General features: G+C 39.0%; 2 protein-coding genes across 10 annotated transcripts in view; one reads left to right on the forward strand and one right to left on the reverse strand.

Annotated features, from left to right (window-relative positions):
• Positions 1-20,574, forward strand: part of CYP51A1 (cytochrome P450 family 51 subfamily A member 1) — a 49,565-nt gene that overhangs the window by 26,767 nt on the left and 2,224 nt on the right. Inside the window, exon 10 of one of the 2 annotated variants that reach the window (XM_019031107.4) lies at positions 5,203-5,394. The exons of the other annotated variant lie outside the window; for it this stretch is intronic. Within the exon in view, the coding sequence (XP_018886652.2) occupies positions 5,203-5,234 (32 nt within the window). The 3' untranslated portion in view covers positions 5,235-5,394. Of the gene's footprint in view, positions 1-5,202; positions 5,395-20,574 lie in introns of those variants that run through there. 2 annotated transcript variants of the gene reach the window in all.
• The window catches only part of AKAP9 (A-kinase anchoring protein 9), a 167,237-nt gene that overhangs the window by 2,630 nt on the left and 144,033 nt on the right, over positions 1-20,574 (reverse strand). For all 8 annotated transcript variants that reach the window (XM_019031100.4, XM_019031099.4, XM_019031098.4 and 5 more), the window contains 11 exons: positions 18,484-18,628; positions 14,707-14,926; positions 12,855-13,005; positions 10,657-11,325; positions 10,220-10,428; positions 9,801-9,906; positions 8,149-8,331; positions 6,949-7,149; positions 5,210-5,442; positions 2,275-2,360; positions 615-744 (listed from right to left, as the gene is read on the reverse strand). In XM_019031100.4, coding sequence (XP_018886645.1) covers positions 615-744; positions 2,275-2,360; positions 5,210-5,442; positions 6,949-7,149; positions 8,149-8,331; positions 9,801-9,906; positions 10,220-10,428; positions 10,657-11,325; positions 12,855-13,005; positions 14,707-14,926; positions 18,484-18,628 — 2,333 coding nt within the window. The remainder of the gene's footprint in view (positions 1-614; positions 745-2,274; positions 2,361-5,209; positions 5,443-6,948; positions 7,150-8,148; positions 8,332-9,800; positions 9,907-10,219; positions 10,429-10,656; positions 11,326-12,854; positions 13,006-14,706; positions 14,927-18,483; positions 18,629-20,574) is intronic.

Here is a 20,574-nt window from a genome sequence, read left to right on the forward strand (position 1 = left end):
TCTTTTTTTTTTTTTTTGGAGACCAAATCTTGCTTTGTTGCCCAGGCTAGAGTGCAGTGGCGTGACCTCGGCTCACTGCAACCTCCACCTCCTGAGTTCAAGCGATTCTCCTGCCTCAGCCTCCCGAGTAGCTGGGATTACAGGCACCCACCACCATGCCCGGCTAATTTTTTTGTATTTCTTTTTGAGACAGAGTCTTGCTCCAATGCCCAGGCCAGAGTGCAGTGGCGCAATCTCAGTTCACTGCCAGCTCCGCCTCCCGGGTTCACACCATTCTCCTGCCTCAGCCTCCCGAGTAGCTGGGACCACAGGTGCCTGCCACCACGCCTGGCTAATTTTTTGTATTTTTAGTAGAGACAGGGTTTCACCATGTTGGCCAGGCTAGTCTCCAACTAGCTGGTCTTGAACTCCTGACCTCATGATCTGCCCGCCTCAGCCTCCCAAAGTGCTGGGATTATAGGTGTGAGCCACCGCACCTGGTCATATTATGTAAATTATATATAACAAAGATGTCTATCTCAATGCAAAGAAGTCAAAGCCCTAAAAATGTCCATTTTTCTCTGTTAAATATTAATACATTTAACAATTCCAGGCAGGTTTTCTCATATTCTTACCTATTCTGAAATGGTAAAGGGGACCTAATATAGTCCAGATCTGATCTTGAGCGATACGTAGTATGTCTTGGTTCTCCATATAACTCCAGCCCACCAGAAGAATGATAAAATGAGTCAGTCTTTTCTGCACCTAAAGTAACCCAAAATATTCCTTGTAAAGAAAAATAAAATCCCAAGACCTTAAAAAATTTCTACAAAATAGGTAACTGCTCAAAAGACTATTATACTATATTATGCAATCTCCTATTTATAGTCATTTTCTATTATTCTTGCTAAAGGAGAAAACAGTACAAACAAAAATTTGGCTTTCAAATGTTATTTTGTTTACTTTTGAATATGAGTATTTCTGATATCTGGAATTATGTCTCAAAGAAAATTATTTAATTGGCATATTTTCTTCTTTAAAGACCTTAGCTCTAAGTAGATGAGAGGTGAGGGGTGTCTGAGTGGGTGTGGCTTGTGGGAAATGATGTGGATAAAAAATATTAGACCAATGTAACCATTCCAATCTACTGACTTGAAACCAAGATTTGCTAACTTTTAATAAAACACAACTTATTATGGTACAAATTTCAGCTGTTTCAGTGTAATGATATTTCAAAATACTTTGTGTAGGGTACCAAATCTATTTCCCCTCTCTAGGATGCTCAGCTCCTGGTAGAGTATGTAAAGGTGGTTTACTATGAATACACAGCACAGGGATGCTGTGTCCTCTGTGTGCTCCCCAGATTCGGACCTCATCTTTATTGCCAGAAATGTTCAAGCCCTAGTTTGTTTCCACTTCTAGGTGTAGACAGAAGGAATTTTAGCTGTTACCATTATTATACAACCTGTTGGTAAACTCAGAAACTTGTTTGAATATTGTTAAATTATGAAAACTTCCTAATTCTTCCATATGACTAACAGCAATCCTGTCTTGAACCGTGCCTTAAATGCAGTTATGAAGAGTGTGGGCTCTGGAGCCAGACTGCCAGTGTTTGGTCCTGGTTCCATCACTTCCCCTACTGGCCATTCTGGGGCAACTGACTTGTGTTTTCCATGCCTCGATTTTTCATCTAAAAGTGAGAATAGTAAAACTGTACTTATATCATAGGATTGGGAGAATACATGAAAAGAGCACGGCCTGGTGCAGACTAAGTTCTCCATGAAAATCAGTTATTATTACTCTCTTTAAAACAGTGAAGTTACCTAGTTTTGGCAGTTATAAGGGCTTTGTCTTTGGAAAACACTGCTTCCAGAATTCATTACTTGGTAAGTATTACACATGCAGTAATTCAGAGCAGCAGTCCCCAACCTTTTTGGCACCAGGGACACATTTCATAGAAGACAATTTTTCCATGGACCCAAAGGGGCCAGAATGGTTTCTGGATGAAACCGTTCCACCCCAGATAATCAGGCATTAGTTAGATTCTCATAAGGAGCACGCAACCTAGATTCCTCACATGTGCAGTTCACAATAGGATTTGTGCTCCTATGAGAATCTAATGCCACGGCTGATCTGACAGGAGGTGGAGCTCGGGCAGTAATGCCCGCCGCTCACCTGCTGCTGTGCGGCCTGGTTCCTAACAGGCCACAGACAAGTATGGTCCATAGTCTGGGGGTGGGGGACCTCTGATTTAGAGAGTCATAAACATAAGAAAATATGCTATTTTGACTTCACCTTGATTCAGTCCAAAGCCATCTCTGTTAATATTGATGGAACCAGAACCTGTGACTCGATGCCACCGTCGAACCAAAAATTTCATTCTAAAAAAGATTCCAAGATAAAATTTCACAGCCCATCTATAAACAGTATATACGTTTCCTACAAAAATCACATCACACATTTAAATATGAACATAGAACAAATGTCAAATTTCACAATTGCCCAATTAAACTATGTCAATGCCTGTTGAGACAAAATAAACTGGAACGGAAGAATAGGGACTCAAAATCCCCTCATCCCCTTCCCAAGAGGCATTAGAGGTCTCTTATATTGCCAGCATCAGGTTCCAGCTTGAGGGATAAATGGGGTATAAGGAGATGGAAGGCAAAAGTAGATGGGAAAAGCAGATAGGCAAAGAAAGGGTGAGAAGTAATGAAAAGAGAAAAGAACAGTGAATAAAGGGCAGATGAGATAAGAGAACAAAAAGACCCTTAAATTGGCAATAAGAATGTGCTGGGAATGCTGCAAGGTGGGTGAGGCTCTTGTCCCTTTGATCAGGGACAGAAAAACGTTGGTTTCAAAAGGAATGGGAGTGTTAGGCTTCATGAACCAGGTGCAAGTTACCACCTGCCCCATCTTGGCCCAAGGAGCTTTTGGAGCACGTTTTGATTTACTTTGAAATCAGTTCCAAGGCTCCATCTTAGGAGGGTCAAAATATGATAAACATAATCTTGGATAAGAAAAAGTGGGGCAGAGTGAAGTATGTCAATAACAACTTCTACACTGCTCTCATGAAGCCTCTCTAGATCCCTCTAATCAAAATTACTAGCTAACTCCTGTGACCTCCCATTTACCTATTATATTCTAAGTTCTGTGCATATTAGTCTTCCCCATTAGAAAGTGAGCTGCCTTTAGGTATTTAGGCAGGATTATATATTTTTTCATCAATGCATCTACCAGCACTTACCCTGGCTTACTCTATACAAGGTGATGAAGGAAATGAAAGGTGAGGAAGAGTAAATGAAACCAGGAGACTACAATATGGAATATCAGAAGCAAGGAGGGTCTAAGGCCCACAGTTAAGATAAAACTTGTGCTCCTGTTTCCAGAGCCAGCATGAATGAGACTTGGGAGACTGGGCTGGTTGTCCTAGCTCTATCACTACTGGCTTTGTAACCTCTCCCTGCCTCAGTTTCCTCAAGTGTGAAATGAGATTCTGGACTAGGTGATCTCAGACAGCTTCCAATTAAAAAACTGTGCCATATTTTTAGAGAAAAATAGGCCGGTGCAGTGGCTCACGCCTGTAATCCCAGCACTTTGGGAGGCCAAGGCGGGCGGATCATGAGGTCAGGAAATCGAGACCATCCTGGTTAACACAGTGAAACCCAGTCTCTACTAAAAATACAAAAAAATTAGCCGGGGGTGGTGGTGGGTGCCTGTAGTCCCAGCTACTCAGGAGGCTGAGGCAGGAGAATGGCATGAACCCGGGAGGCGGAGCTTGCAGTGAGCTGAGATAGCACCACTGCACTCCAGCCTGGGCGACAGAGCAAGACTCTGTCTCAAAAAAAAATAATAATAAAAATAAATAAATAAAAAAAGCAGCATCAGATGTGACCTGATAGAAATAACTTTAAAAAGCAAAATTCCTTTAAGATTCTGTCTGCCTCCTAAAAGGGAGGGGGATGCATGGAGAAGCCTTGGTGTTTGTATGCATATAACCAGGTCAGAAGACTGTAGTGGGCCAGGTCCTCAAAGTAGTCTGAGTCTTGGCTCCATGTCAATCACAGACAGAATGAATACCAGAGTTCTTTGCTTGGAATTACTAGAGAAAGAACAATAAAAGCACTAGCAAAAAGCAAAAATCCAATGCCCTAAAGGCTAACCTCTGACTTGAATGCAGTTAGGAAACGACCTTCCATAGCTGGGCACCAAAAGTGGGTTATCTTAGCAATGAAGAAAATGAATGTATGCCAGCCTAAGAAGTAATTTGTCAACTACATTTTTAAATTTTATAATCTTTTATTTATTTACATGTGTGAGCTTGTTCATGGGCTTATTCAGATTTTTTTTTTTTTTTTTTTTGAGACAGAGTCTTGCTCTGTCACCCAGGCTGGAGTGCAGTGGCACGATCTCAGCTCACTGCAAGCTCCACCTCCCAGGTTCATGCCATTGTCCTGCCTCAGCCTCCCAAGTAGCTGGGACTACAGGCACCCGCCACCACGCCTGGCTAATTTTTTTGTACACTTTTAGCAGAGATGGGGTTTCAGCATAGCCAGGATGGTCTCGATCTCCTGACCTCATGATCTGCCGGCCTCAGCCTCCCAAAGTGCTGGGATTACAGGTGTGAGCCACCATGCCCGGCCTTTTTTTTTTTTTTTTTTTTTTTTTTGACAGAGTCTCACTCTGTCACATGGCTGGAGTGTAGTGGCGCCGATCTCGGCTCACTGCAACCTCCGCCGCCCAGGTTCAAGTGATTCTCCTGCCTCAGACTCCCAAGTAGCTGGGACTACAGGTGCCTGCCACTACGCCCAGCTAATTTTTTGTTTTTTAAGTAGAGATAGGGTTTCACCATGTTGGCCAGGCTGGTCTCTATCTCCTGACCTTGTGATTCGCCTGCCTTGGCCTCCCAAAGTGCTGGGATTACAGGCATGAGGCACCACGCCTGGCCCAGATTGTTTTCTAAAAGGCAGCCGTGATTGGATAGGCCAGCTCTGAGTCACCAGCTGCCTGGACCTAGGAAGGCCCTTTTCATAGTCTACACATACCCTGCCAGTATTCCTGCTAAATGAATGAAAACCTAGAAAAAAAAAGCAGACATGCTTCAGTGATGGCACATACCTCCTACTATATAAATATAGAGTATAACCAGCAGAGAATAGAGGGAGAATTAAAAATAACTAATCCTTTTAGAGAGTCTACTAGTAAAATGCATTTTCCTTCAAGTCTTTACCTGGAAATTGCAATGGATACTCTGACGGCCGACCGAAACCTGGTGAAGCCCTTTGGGCGATTGGTGATCACCTCTAGATCCGTGAAAGCTGGCTGCCCCCCCATCCGGGCAAGCAGGGCCAAGGTGGCATCTTCACATTCCTGGAACCCACCCAGTAACAGCAGCAGGTATTTCTTCTGGTAAATGAGAGCCTTTCGAAAACTTTCTGCCCTCAAGTATTTACCATAAATTCTCTATATTTAAGGAAGAGAAGAATGTAAAGACATTAAGAAAACATTCACCCTGCTCTCTAGGGGAAAATAACCTAGATTTTAACAAGTAGTGGTGGTGGTGGTAGTAGTAGTAGTAGTAGTAGTAGTAGTAGTAGTAGTAGTAATAGTAAAACGGCAGGTTCCTATCAACTGTTTTCTACTTTATCAGCAAAGTTGAAATTTCAGATAAATTAACCTTTACACTTTTGCCTCTATTAGTCAATGGAGTCTGAATACTAATATTATAGTTAGGCTTCTTGTTTCTTTTAGGTTTTAGCTCTCATTAATCATATTAATTGCAAATATTTTTGTCATCCCAATTTTTTTTTTAATTGTACAGAGCTATTTTTACTAGGGTCACTAATCTATTTATTTATTTATTTATGAGACGGAGTCTCACTCTGTCACCCATACTGGAGTTTAGTGGCGTGATCTCGGCTCACTGCAACCTCCGTCTCCCAGATTCAAGCAATTCTCCTGCCTCAGACTTCCAAGTAGCTGGGATTACAGGCGCCCACCACCATGCCTGGCTAATTTTTGTATTTCTAGTAGAGATGGGATTTCACCATGTTGGCCAGGCTGATCTCGAACTCCTGACCTCAGTGATCCACCCACCTTGGCCTCCCGAAGTGCTGGGATTACAGGTGTGAGCCACCAGTGCCTGGCCTAATCTAACTTTTTAAATGTTAATGTTTTCTATCCCTTCAGAGTCATAAACTGGAATAAATGTTCCAAAAGTTTTTCTTTTTGTTTTGAATTTTATGTTGACTGATTAAGGTAGTTTTAACAACATTCATTATTAGTCACTGGAGAGGCTTTTCAGAGGGCTTACCATTTTACAGAGTATGATGTTCTTACATTGACAATAGTAGAGCTTTTGTTAGGAGTTGAAAAGATATCATTCTTTTGGTCTATTAGGGATGAAACCAGGGAAAGTGGAACCATGAGCCCAGGCTGCCACTGTGACCATTAATAAAGGTTAATCTGGTCCCAGTCCTGGGCATGCCTTTCCAGAAACCTCTGTGACCTGCATTCATGACAAAGACTGAATAAAAAGACCTAGAGACAAAACCTGAATACTATCTACATTTTTTTTTTTTTTTTTGAGACGGAGTCTCACTCTGTGGCCCAGGCTGGAGTGCAGTGGCGCGATCTCGGCTCACTGCAACCTCCGCTTCCTGGGTTCAAGCGATTCTCCTGCCTGGGACAGTAGCTGGGACTACAGGCACCCGCCACCACGCCCAGCTAATTTTTTTTTGTTTTTGTATTTTTAGTAGAGACGGGGTTTCACCGTGTTAGCCAGGATGGTCTTGATTTCCTGACCTCGTGATCTGCCCATCTCGGCCTCCCAAAGTGCTGGGACTATAAGCGTGAACCACTGCGCCAGGCCCTAAATTTCTTTAGACTGTTTATTTAAGGTCAGGGAGAGATGAAAGAAGGCAAAAACATAGAACCAGCTGTGATGTTTAGATGGGAGATGTCTCCTACCTTTAAAGTGACATGTTCAGAATCAGGGCTCAGAGTTTGAAGTAAAGAGTCATTTCTTAGTTCAGCTTTCAGTTTGTATACTTCAGCCTCTGCCCTTTTCAAAGATTTCTGGAGAGTCAATTTTTCTCTGTTCCATACTTCTTTTTCAGAGGCAATGATGGCTTCAATGTTGGCACCACCATTCAATGAAAACCTGGAAGACTGCAAAGACCACAGCCTACTTACATGATTTTTAAGAACAAGTCTCTGAAGAAAAGTCTGAGCTAAACATATTAAAAAGATATCTGCATGATGATGCAGTCTCAACTTTCTAACCCCACGCAGACAAAGTTCAAAGCCAATCTCAATTGACATTACGCATATACACTAACTCTTAAGTACATGGTCCTTTGCTAAGTACATTAGTTTTACAACTAAAAGTCCTTGAGAAACCCTGGCCACAGGGAAGGTTTAGCAGATTAGCAGAGCTTTGAACTAAAAAAGTCAAGAGACCTAACAGACCATTTGGGTTCAAATTTTGAGCCTGTGCCTGAAATAGTGTACTGGAGAAGTGGGAAAAAAACAAGCCAGTATGTACATAATAAGTGGATTTCTATAAAAGGCACGTAAATGTGTTATCATGTATTTAACCACACAGTTGTCTTACAGGTCTTTTCTATCTTTATACTGGGTGATTATGGAAACTAGCAATTTTATATGTTTTTAAATGGAAAAATTTTAAGTAAATTCTCAGAGTAATTTCAGACTGAAAGACGTAATTTAACAGAACCTTTTAATTGAGTCATCAACACAATAACTAATAATTAAATGAAGAGAACAGTCAGGATTCACATTTGAACATCTCGTGTATCTGTTGTTGGTCCCTAGGTAGCAAAGTATCTGGCTTTGGAGATACAAGTATCTTGGTTTGACTACGACTTCAATTCAGTTTTCTCAGGTATAAGCTGGATGTGGATTAGAGATTCTGTATGTATACAACCCAGAGTCGAGTACAGAGATGGTTTCCAATAAATAACAGTAATTATTATAACTTAGTAATAATATTAATATTATTATTGTCATCCCTATAAAATTTTCTACAGATCCTAAGAATCAGGTGTGTGATAGTTTTACATTAACAGGATTAAAACTTGAACTAGACAGCAGAAATGATAAGCATGCACTAATTCTCATATATGGAGATGCTAAAAATGGACATACATTATCTCTACCAGCTCCTGTCTGTCGATACCACCTGATCTGCTCTTCCAGCTTCATAACCATGTTCCTTAAGTCATTCTTCTCTTCAGTCAGTTGACTGATATGCCCTGTCAGCTCAGCATTTTGTCTCAGTAGTCTTTCAGTCAATGAGCCACAAGAAGTACTTGGGGACACCAAGCTGGGCTGGAAAAATAAAATGGTGTAAGGTCACTTAAGCACAAATTGATGTGAATAATGCATATAAAGTGTGAATAGGCACCGAGAGCAACAGAATTCATGAATTGGTGCTTGAGTTGAGTCTTCAGTAATAGGTAGATATTTACCAGGCAGAAAAGATAAGGAAGGGCATATTAAGCAAAAGGCACAAAGGCTTGAGCGAGTGTGTATTGTTTTCGGGGTGTTGTAGGTTGCCTGGTAAGTCTAGATTGCTTCACTTTATGAATAACAGACCTAAATGTAGGCAATGGAGAGTCATGAAAGGCTTGATGCAAAAATATGACACAAAATTTATGTGTTGGGAAAATTCCTTTGGTAGTAATGTACAAAGCAGGGGAAATTAGGGAAGATATAATCTTCGAGTCAGGTAGACCTATCAGGAAGTTGTTTCAACAGCCAGGTAAGAAATGCTGAAAGCCTGAATGGAGGCAACGACTAAGGGACAGAAAGTAAAGGGTGTGTGGGAGAGGTATTTAGAAGGTAAGAGGGACAGGATTTAGTGACTGTCTAGATGTGCAGATAAGGGTGAAGGAAAGTGGTCTATGGTGACTTTCAGCTTTCTAAACTGGGCAATATCATGACTAGAAATGAGGGTCTGGAGCAGGAAGTAGAAAGGGAAGATGGTGTTCAGTCTGGAATGTGCCTGTGAGGTTCCTAAGGGGTCACTAATGGGGTACATTTCCCCAAGGAAAAATGTTTAGTAACTAATTGAAAATATAAACCTGGAACACAGGACAGAAGTCTAGACTAGAACCACAGTCCATTATAAGTTCCATAAGGGTGAGGTTTTAGTCAGATTTGTTCACTGTATCTCCAGAACCTATCTGGCACAGAATAAGTGTTCAATGTAAGTATTTGTTTAATAAATAAGTCTAGTGAGAGCTCAGGGTGTCGGACTGTGTGAGCTTTCATAGTTATAGGTTAGAGAAAAGAAGGAAGAGGGTAGGAAGAGGAATCATAAAGGCAACTGATGAAAGAAGCAGAAGAAATGCTAGAATACTGACATGACAGGCAAGGAAAGAGAGGGTTTTAAGAAAATAAAACAGGTCAAAAGTATCAAATGCTACAAAGAAGTCAAGAGATAAACTGAAAAGATTCACCAGATTAGTCAATTGTTTAGACACTGTAGGAGTCTAAGGGTGTTTCATGGAGTAGAGAGGATAGAAGCCAGATCACTCTTTCAGGAAGCTTGTCTCCATACAGTAAAAGGTCAACGTAATTATTCAATGACAATAATGAAAGCTAATTCCCCCCCCAAGCTTTCATTATCTTCTCTTGGGGGAAAGCAAGCATTATTATTCATATTTAAAATAAATAAAAAGATACAAATAAAACTCTATAAAGAGTATAAAGAATATGCTGCAAGTTTCAAATTATCCAGTTTCTATTAAATCTTTGCTCTCAATGCTTTAGAAATAACTTTTAAAAAGTATTACCTCTTCACCTTGCTGGCCAGTTAATTTCTGTAGTTGTAAAATAATTTCATCAATATTTTCCTGAACCCAAATGAAATCTTCATCATCTGCTGTTTCAAACTGTAGTCTTCAAGAAAAAGACAAAAAGTCAAAACATACCTTCTCAATTGGGGGTGTTTACTACTACAAACATTACAGAGCAGGCGACGTTCTACTTCACCTATCACTTCTCCCTTATATCCCATGCTTTCTTCCCTGGGTCAAAGTGTTAGATAGTTGTTTTCAGACATTTGAGTTCTGTTAAAGAATATCACCTCCTAATGTAAACATGTATTACCTTAAAATTTCAATTCCCCACCCTTGGCTAGCTGTCCAAGAGGCATGGGGTCTTCCCAGCCTAAGAATACTACTTTCCCAAAGATCAGGCAGAAAAGTCTAACCTCTCAGAGGCTTTCTGGGGTAGAACCTGTAGTTTTGAAGCTACACATTGAAGCTTTTGTCTGATCATTTCTAACTCATGATTACAGCCGGTTCCTCCTCCATTCATTTCAATCAATTTAGCGTAGTTTGATTCTTTTGTTTCTCCTTCTATTTTCTGTTGAAGAACCCAATTTCTAGTTCGATCACTGGTTAAGCTCCACGTGGTTGGCTGGCAATTTTGGACAGAATAAGAAAACAATAATTATAAGTGAACAGCATATCACAGTCTATCTTAAGGGAACACAATTATTGTTTATATCCAATAAACTTCTATAGATTTCATTTTTAAGTGATTTACATACAGCTATTTAAGTAATTTAATCCAATATCAAAATTTAATGATCAAAGGGCTGCATTACTTTCCTTAAAAATATCTAAAAAGAAACTGTCAGTTTACCTCATTAAGGTTCTGATACAGAATTCTTCTACTTTCTCGTTTCTCTTCTCGTTCTAGTTCTTGCTTCTGGAATTCCTGCATGATTCCTTGTAGTCGCTGTCCTTCAAGGTCTAACTTATAAACTTGTTGTCTTTTCTCTTCCAGCTGGCGCTGAAGATCTTCCACTTTGGACTGGAGCTCATGCATTTTTTTCTGTCCCTCAGTGTTGGCCTCTTGTTCTGTCTGCAGTGTTTTCCTATGAACCTGCCTATCTTTTTCCATTTGCTGTCGTGTTTGCAAAGAATCCAGTTTATATTTTTCAGTCTCATTTAACAATTCTACTATGCGACTGTGTTTTTCCTCTAGCTGTTTCTGCAGCTCTTTCAGTAGGTCCTCTGAGGGCAAGGGTGGCCGAGACTGTCCAGTACCATCACTACTCTGCAGCTGTGCGTGCAATTCCCGCTCCCTATCTAGGGTACTACTCATTTCCCGAATTCGAACTTTCTCAGATTCAAGAAGTACTTGAAGCTCTAAGTTTCGACCTTGTTCTTCTGACAACTGGGCATCATATAGCATTCTCTGTGATTCTATTTTTTGCTGGGATTCATTCAGTAGTTGTTTCTGTTGTTCCAAAAGTAGATTTAGCTGAAGATTCCTTTGTTTCTGACTCTCAAGTGAAAACTTCAGATCCTGGTACGAGAAAATCAAATTTAAGAACTTGTTAATATTATTAAAAATACTTGGCCGGGCGTGGTGGCTCACGCCTGTAATCCCAGCACTTTGGGAGGCCGAGGCGGGCAGATCACCTGAGGTCAAGAGTTCAAGCCCAGCCTGGCCAACATGGTGAAACCCTGTCTCTACTAAAAATACAAAAAAATTAGCTGGGTGCAATGGCACGTGCCTGTAGTCCCAGCTACTTGGGAGGCTGAGGCAGGCGAATTGCTTGAACCCGGGAGGTGGAGGTTGCAGTGAGCCTAGATTGCACCACTGCCTTCCAGCGTGAGCAACAGAGCGAGACTTTGACTCAAAAAAAAAAAAACAAAAACAAAAAAAAAAACAAAAAACTTCAGAAGTATACAACCATGGCTTTATTAATACTATGTTGGTAGTATCTTTATTAGAAAATAGAACTGATTATTTAGTTTATTAACTTAAATGTTCAGTAGTTAGTGCATAATCATGAAATATAAATAAAAGAAGGGTAAGATAATACTTTTCTCAAAAAATCTTAATCTCACTAAGTAATATGAAGCAGGGTACATTTCTTATAAGAATAACAACCTCTAAAAATATAACTGTTCCTGGAGATCTTACGTTTTGATAAGATTCCTGCGCACATTAATAAATTTGTTTAAAAAATAAATGTTCCTGATATAATGTGATAGGAGTTCCTGAAAAACCTTGTGTTTTGCAGTATCACATGCTAAAAATAATAGGGCTTATAAGGAAAGCAAGGTTAGGGGCAAATAACTCAAAATATACATAAACTTTTAATGGTTAAAAAACTATAATTGGTACCTAGGGAGATAACATGTCCCTGCCGGGCAGAGAGTTCTCTTTGCCTGGAGGCTAACACAGTGGACATTAAAAATAAAAAATCGGGCAAAAATGCCAGCAACACATTGTTTTTCAGCACAGAGTTAGTGAGAATTAGGATTACGTGGCTAGAAGAGCTCTGAGCCAGTGAGACAACAACACTTCTATTAAAAGCAGATACTTCATGTATACTCCACCTCTATTAAAAGCAGATACTCAAAGCAGCCTGCCTTGAGCTGGGTGCTTGCAAAGCAGGGGTGTGTCTCTCTGAAAGGGGCCAATGTTCACTTTAAATGTTCTTAAGCAGTGAGGGCTCCAGAAAAGTATCCCTGTTCCTCTTCCCTAGGAGAAAACAGGAACCAAAACTACCTCTGTATTAAACTGACAGGATTGCCATATTTATCTGTGGTACCAATTCACATGCCCAAAACATGTTGCGGCAGAGCAGTCTATATGCATCTTTGGATGTAGCAAAACAAAACAAACAAACTAACAAAAAAAACCAATCACCACTCCATTAGCATTTCCTCACAATACGGTTTATGTAGTATTCAATGCACAGTGAACAACTTACCATATCTTATTAAGAAGTCTAAGGTTGACATTTTAGATGGAGGAAAGCCTTAAGACCCTCTTCTATCATTCTGGATTTTCCAGACATTTAAAGACAAAGATAACAGTACCTCAAGTTCTTCTTTATCCCGTTCTTCACTGCGTCCCAACTTGGCTTTCTCTTTCTCCAAAGCCCACTGGAGCTCTCTTGATTTTTTCTGTTCACTTGCTAATGTGTCATTAAGCAAATGTACTTCATCTGTCTTATCTTTAACTTCCAACCTAAGTCAGAAAGACAAATGAACTTCCATAAAGCTATGTTGATGAAGCATATAATGAGAGAGAGAAAAACAGCTTCCACTGATAAGTTGAGGCATATAATAAACTAGCTAAGAGGAAAATATAAACTATTAAAGATTCTTGACTGGGGTTCATTTCAAATTAACTCTTTCTTTTTTTGTTGTTTTGTTTCGAGACGGAGTCTCGCTCTGTCGCCAGGCTGGAGTGCAGTAGAGCCATCTCGGCTCATTGCAACCTCCACCTCTCAGGTTAAAGCAATTCTCCTGCCTCAGCCTCCCGAGTAGCTGGGACTACAGGTGCCCGCAACCACGCCCAGCTAATTTTTGTATTTTCAGTAGAGATGGAGTTTCACCATTTTGGCCAGGATGGTTTCAATCTCCTGACCTCATGATCCGCCTGTCTCGGCCTCCCAAAGTGCTCGGATTACAGGCGTAAGCCACCGCGCCTGGCCCTCTTTTTTCTTTTTGTTTGAGACGGAGTTTCCCTCTTGTCACCCAGGATGGAGTGCAATAGCGCGATCCTGGCTCACTGTAACCTCCGCCTCCCGGGTTCAAGTGATTCTCCTGCCTCACCCTCCCAAGTAGCTGGGATTACAGGTGAATGCCAGCATGCCCGGCTAATTTTTTGTATTTTTAGTAGAGATGGGGTTTCACCATGTTGGCCAGGCTGGTCTTGAACTCCTGACCTCAGGTGATCCACCTGCCTTGGCCTCCCAAAGTGCTGGGATTACAGGCATTAGTCACCACACCTGGCTTCAAATTAACTGTTTCTAGTAGTACAACTATTAGTTATTAATTATCAATGCAAACAACTATGCAATTTATTGTTACAAAATAGTATTAATAAAAATTTTGGCTGGGCATGGTGGCTCACACCTGTAATCCCGGCACTTTGGGAGGCCGTGGTGGATGGGTCACCTGAGGTCAGGAGTTCGAGACCAGCATGGTCAACATGGTGAAACTCCGTCTCTATTGAAAATACAAAAATTAGCCGGGCATGGTGGCGGGTGCCTATAATCCCAGCTACTCAGAAGGCTGAGGCAGGAGAATCACTTGAACCCGGGTGGTGAAGGTTGCAGTGAGCCGATATCATGCCACTGCACTCCAGTCTGGGCGACAGAGCGAGATTCCATCTCAAAACAATTAAATAAAAATAAAATAAAATAAACAAATAAAAAGTAAATAAAATTTTTGTCTTTTACTGAACATGGGAATCACCATATCTATTTGTGTGTGAAGCTAATGTTCAATATAAAAATGACTAGTTGTAATGTGTCTTTGGCAACAGAATATCTCAGTATTTATACCAAGAAATATATTCTTTTAACAAGCATTGTCTCTTCAAATATTTTGCATATTTTAGCTCACTCAATCATGAATTCTACTGTGTTCATAAATATCACTTCAAATTGGTTGATGGTAAAATAAAGGTCAAAGTCAAAATTATATTTCATACAAGTCTCACACAGAACTGAAGTCACAGTAGAGAATATGCTATAATCACGATCATAAGTTCATCATTTGGAAACATTTAGAGTTTTTTCTATTATAGTTTTTCCTAAAAAAAACAGTTGCATGCTATTTAAATATCATGCATGTTACATTTTTCTATATTTGCACAGTGTTTATGACAAAATTACTCCCATTCCTTGTTACATGTTTATAATAAGGAAGCCTGGCACACCTGAAAGCCTCCAATTCTTTTAGGTGTTTATGCTGTGCCTTGAGTGTTGTTTCTAGTTCCAATTTAGTTTGTGCAAGCTCACTCTTCAGTTCAGCAACCACCATTTTCTCAGAACTCAGCTGCTCCTGCAGTTCCGTTGCTCTGTCTTTCATACTGCTGAGCTCCACTTGCATCTCCAGCATTTGAGACTGCTTCTGCTGTATATTATATTCCAAGAGTTCTACACAGAACATGATTAATATTTGAAACATAATCAAGCAACTCATATTTGGTTTATAAATATTTGTTGATAAGAACTGATTTGTAGTTAAGGAGATTACTTCAAAGGAAACATGAAAAATTATAGTCCCAAGAATTGGTAATGCAGTCCAGGCATGGTGGCTCACACCTGTAATCCCAGCACTTTGGGAGGCTGAGGTGGGAGGGAGGACTGCTTAAGGCCAGGAGTTCAAGACCAGCCTGGGCAACATGGTGAAACTCTGTCTCTACTAAAAACACAAAAATTAGCTGGGCGTGCTGGCATGTGCCTGTAGTCCCATCGACTCAGGAGGCTGAGGGGGGGGGATTGCTTGAGCCCGGGAGGTGGAGGTTGCAATGAGCTGAGACCATGCCACTGTACTCCAGCCTCAGTGACAGTGAGACCCTGTCTCAAAAAAACAAACAAAAAGGGTTGGTAATGTATAAAAATAAATCTCAGGCATGTTTTCCTCATAGTGCTAGTGGCCAAGATTTCAGAGCTATAAATATATAAGGATAAAAGTTTAAGAGAATACATTAATGGATGCAAGACTTAAAATTTAAAAAAAAACTTTAAATGGAACTCATATTTGTACATTCAGAATTTCAAGAATGTACATTAAAAAATTCCAAAGATTTCTGATAGTCACACAAAGTACTTGGAGGAGTTACCCAAGTTACTACAATGATGAGCACTGCTGATATCTTTTGTTCAGCACCCCACTGCAGATAGTCCCCTGGAACTTTAATAGGACTCTGTTCCCAGAAGTGGGAAATTCAAACCCCCCTTTGGATACTGTCCTTTTATCCACTGAAAGCCAACCAAACCCTTACTACATGTTTGCTACAATAAAAACAAACTGAAAATTTTAAATGCCTCAGTATGTTAAATGAAAAAAAGCATGTTATAAAATATGTATCAGGATTCCTTTTTTATGAAAAATACAAGCTTATGTACACATGCACATTGAAAAGGTCTGGAGACATATTTACCCAGGTGTTAGGTAGTCATTATTTTAGGATTTAGGTGACTCAAGGGATGATTTTCACTCTATTCTTTTCTGTATTCTACCATAAATATGTAATACTATACTACTCTAATAAGAAAAACATTTTTAACTTAAAAAATACTATCAAAGTTCAACAATTCACATTACAATTCATATTACTGACGTTAGGAGACAGAAATAACATTAGCTTTAGATGATAATCAATCATGTTTAATTTAGGCTTCTAAAAACTTTAGAGGTTAAGGATTTACATAAATGTGAATCTGTGACATTAAGCTTTCAATGGTGTTCTATTTAACCTAAGTAAAACAATATTAATCTATCTCTAAAAGGCATCTTCAATTACGCCTACATTTAAAGTGATATGTTTATCTCATTATGACTCTCTTTTCTGAATTAATTTTAACCTGCTTTGGTTTTTTTTTTCCTTCTTAAACTCAGTGGTAAGAATGCTTCAGCTTTGTGTGTTTTTTTTTTTTTTTTTTTTTTGAGACAGAGTCTTGCCCTGTCGTCCAAGCTGGAGTACAATGGCACGATCCCAACTCACTGCAACCTCTGCCTCCTAAGTTCAGACGATTCTCCTGCCTCAGCCTCCCGAGTAGCTGGGATTACAGGCATTGAGCATCATGCCAAGCTAATTTTTGTATTTTTAGTAGAGATGGGGTTTCACCATGTTGGCCAGGATGGTCTCGTACTCCTGACCTCGTGATCCTCCCACCTCGGCCTCCCAAAGTGCTGGGATTACAGGCGTGAACCACAGGGCCCGGCCTGCTTCAGCTTTTTAATGACCAATGTGAGACCATGCTGTGACTTTCAAAATTTTCCAAAGGATACATGTTTCTACCAGTACATGACACAAAATTACTGAACACACAGGTATGTGTCCTCAGTGGACATGATGAAAATTAGATTTCACTTTACTTTCTAATGATTTCCATCTGTAGCTCAATTTAAAAGACCAGATACTGTTATGAAAAAGTACCTAAACAAGCATATCACAAAAATAAAAATCCAACTAGCCAATTACCATATGAAAAAGGACTAAACCCTTCAGGAACTAGAGAACAGCCAATTAAAACCACAATAAGAATCCACTGCACACCCATCAGATTGGCAACAGAAGTCTGACTATACCAACTGTTGGCAAAGATGTGAAGCAACATAACTCTCATATACTGCTACTAAGTGTATAAACTAATATGACTATGTAGGAAAATCATTTGACCTTATCTAAGATAGGCATTCCATGACCCAGCAATTCTGCTCTTAGTCATATACTCAGAAGATGCATGCACATATGTAGCAGAAACACTCTACAACAATGTTTATAATAACATTGATAGCTAAACAGCTAAAAAGTAGAAACAACCCAAATGCTCAATCATATTAATAGAATGGATATATTAATTTTGGAGTATCTATACAGGAAATTCTTCTTTATTTTTTTTTTGAGATGGAGTCTTGCTCTGTCGCCCAGGCTGGAGGGCAGTGGTGTGATTTCAGCTCACTGCAACCTCCACCTTCTCGGTTCAAGCAATTCTCTGCTTCAGTCTCCCGAGTGGCTGGCCTTACAGGCACCCGCCACCACGCCTGGCTAATTTTTGTATTTTTAGTAGAGACTGGGTTTCACCATTTTGGCTAGGCTCATCTTGAACTTCTGACCTCGTTATCCACCCACGTCAGCCTCCCAAAGTGCTGGGATTACAGGTGTAAGCTACCGTGCCTGGCCCTACACAGGGTCATAGAGTTATAGAGTAACAAGAATGAATGAACTAGAGATAAATGCAGTAACTTGGAAGAATTGTTCTACTACTAATTTGAAAGAATGCAGTAACTTGAAAAATGCAGTAACTTGGAAGAATGTTGGAAGAATGTTACAGAGAGGTGAAAGAAACAAGATAAAAAATACATACAGATTGATAAAGTTCAAAAACAAAAAAACTTGAAACTTAAATGTTTTAGGAATATATAAATAGATAGTAAAACTAAAGAAAAATCAGAACAATGATTACCTCTAAGTTACTCAGAGGAGCATGTGCTTGGGAGAAGGGGCTTTTGGGATACTGGCTATATTCACATGGGTGATGTTTCCATAGATACTCATTTAAAAATGTGTCATACTGCATATTTGCTATTTGTAATTTTCTGTATGTTATGGCTCACAATTTTTTTAAAAAAGGATTAAAAAATAATTAGTTACATGCATTGTGGATTTTCCTCTAAAGAGTATTTTCTGTTTTATGATTGGAAAGACTGTTTTCTTAACATACAGCTCTAAAATAAAGAAAAAGAATGAACCCAATGGGCTTAACCTTATCAGGGGAATGGCAGTTTATTTTAAAGTCAATGTAGCTGTTTAAAACCAATTAGACAATCCTCTAACCCCTAGAGTAATTAATATAGATTGTATCCTTAACATTATGAGAAGAAAATGTGACCGAGAAAATATGTTTTAACTTAATAAGAAAGAAAACAAAGTGAAATCTTTTCACCTGTTTGTGTAACCATATGAGCTTGTCATACAACATACCTTGGCTTGGTTTCTCACTCTCCTGTTCTCTTTTCAGAGTAATTTTCCTACCATTCATTTGTGCATGCAGTGCCTGAATTTCAGATAACAAACTCCTTCTATCTGCTTTCTGGAGGCATTCCATAGCTGCTTGATATTCAACACCCTGTAACAAAGGAAGGTAAAAATCAAGTGAAGAGCAATGTAAAGGCAATAAAATTAACAACCAAGAAATCTAAAGAAGAATGAATGGAACACACATACTAAAATTTTCTTTTTTAAAAAATTTTCTTATTTTTCCTTTCCAAAATGTATGAGGATATGCTGCAGACAAATGCTCCTTTACCTCTAAATACCAGAGTGTATTTCCTTAAAACAAGAACATTCTTTTACATAACTACAATTAGCAAAAGTGGAGTTAACATTACTACAATACTATTATGTGATATACAGAGCCTATTCAAATTTTGTGAAATGTACTTCACAGCAAAAAGAAAAAAAGTGATATTTCCAAGTCTTTCTTTGTCTTTCATGACCTTGAATTTTTGAAGACTACAGGCTATTTTGTTGTACATTCCTCAATTTTAAAAAACTTTATTTTGAATTAATTAAAGCTAAAGTTCCCATGTATCTGTTAGCCAGCTTTTCCCAATGATACCATCTTGCATTACCATAGTATATTATCAAAACCAGGAAAATGGTATTAGTACAATACTAAACTATAGGGCTTATTCAGATTTCATTAGTTTTCACATTAGTTTTCTTGGTGTGTAGTCCTATAAAATTTGATCATTAGTTTTCTTGGTGTGTAGTCCTACAAAATTTGATCACATGTATAGATAGGTTCATGTAACCACCACTACCATCAGAGTACTGTTTTCTCACCACAAAGAAACTCCTCTGTAGTCAAACTCTCTCCCTAACCCTAACCCCTGTCAACCACTGATCTGTTCTCTATTACTATAATTTTGTCATTTTAAGAGCATTATATAGCATACAAGTGGTTGTAGGCATAAATAGTTTCTTTCTTTTTAATTGCTGAGTAATATTTCATTGTATGGATGTACCACATTTTGTCCATCCATTCCCCTGTCAAAGAACATTCCAGTTTTTGGCTATTGCCCTCCCATTTCACATTGCTACCAGCAATCTATGAGACAGTTTCTTTTCATCCTCTCCAGTACTTGCTGTCACTATTTTTTATTTTGATAGATGTAGTGTTCTCAATTTGTTTTGGTCTGATATTTCCCCAAGAGTAGACTCTGAATATTCATTTGACAAAAACACTACAAAAGTGGCATTGTGCCCTTCACATTAGGAACTGTATGATGTCTATTCCATTTCTGGTAATAGTAATTCTGATCACTTGGTTAAGGTGGTATCTGCAAGGTTTCTCCACTGTAAAGTTACTGCTTTTCCCTGGTAATTAAAGAAGATTTTCTGGGGATTTACTTTGAGACTATGTAAATATACTTTCTTAACAAACCTTTTCACACTAGTTTTAGCATCTGTTGCGAACTATTGCCTGAATAGTGTTTAATAAAGGGTGATTTAACACTACAGTGTTTAATAAAGGGTGATTTCCTAATTTCATTGTTCCTTCTACATTTACTAGCTGTCATTCCATGGTAATACTATTTATTTATTTATATATATATTTATTTATTTATATCAGTATGGTCTCATGAGTTCTTATTTCACTCTGGCTTATAATTTGTCACTATCATTTAATATAATGTTTAAATTTTTCTAGAATTTGGCCAATTGGAGCTCCTTCAAGCTGGCTTCCATGACCTTTCGACATGTTCCCTTCATTCTTTGAACAATTCCTTACTTGCCAGCAAAACAAGATGTTCCAGGCTCACCTTGTACTTTCCCTGGTCCATCCCTAGAATCACCAGTTCTGCAAGAAGTCCTAGTTCTTTTCAGTGGAGAATATATTAAAAAACAAGATCTGGGTGTTAAGTATTATGAGTAGATTTTTAACTATTGATTTGATTCTGTTACTAGTAATAGGTCTTTGGAGGTCTTCTATTTCTTACTGAAAGAGTTTTCATAAGTGAATTTCTTTTTAGAAAATCTGTCCATTTCACCCAAGTGTTTAAGTTTACT

The sequence above is a fragment of the Gorilla gorilla genome, chromosome 6 (assembly GCF_029281585.2).
Source record: "Gorilla gorilla gorilla isolate KB3781 chromosome 6, NHGRI_mGorGor1-v2.1_pri, whole genome shotgun sequence".
Lineage (NCBI taxonomy): Eukaryota > Metazoa > Chordata > Mammalia > Primates > Hominidae > Gorilla > Gorilla gorilla.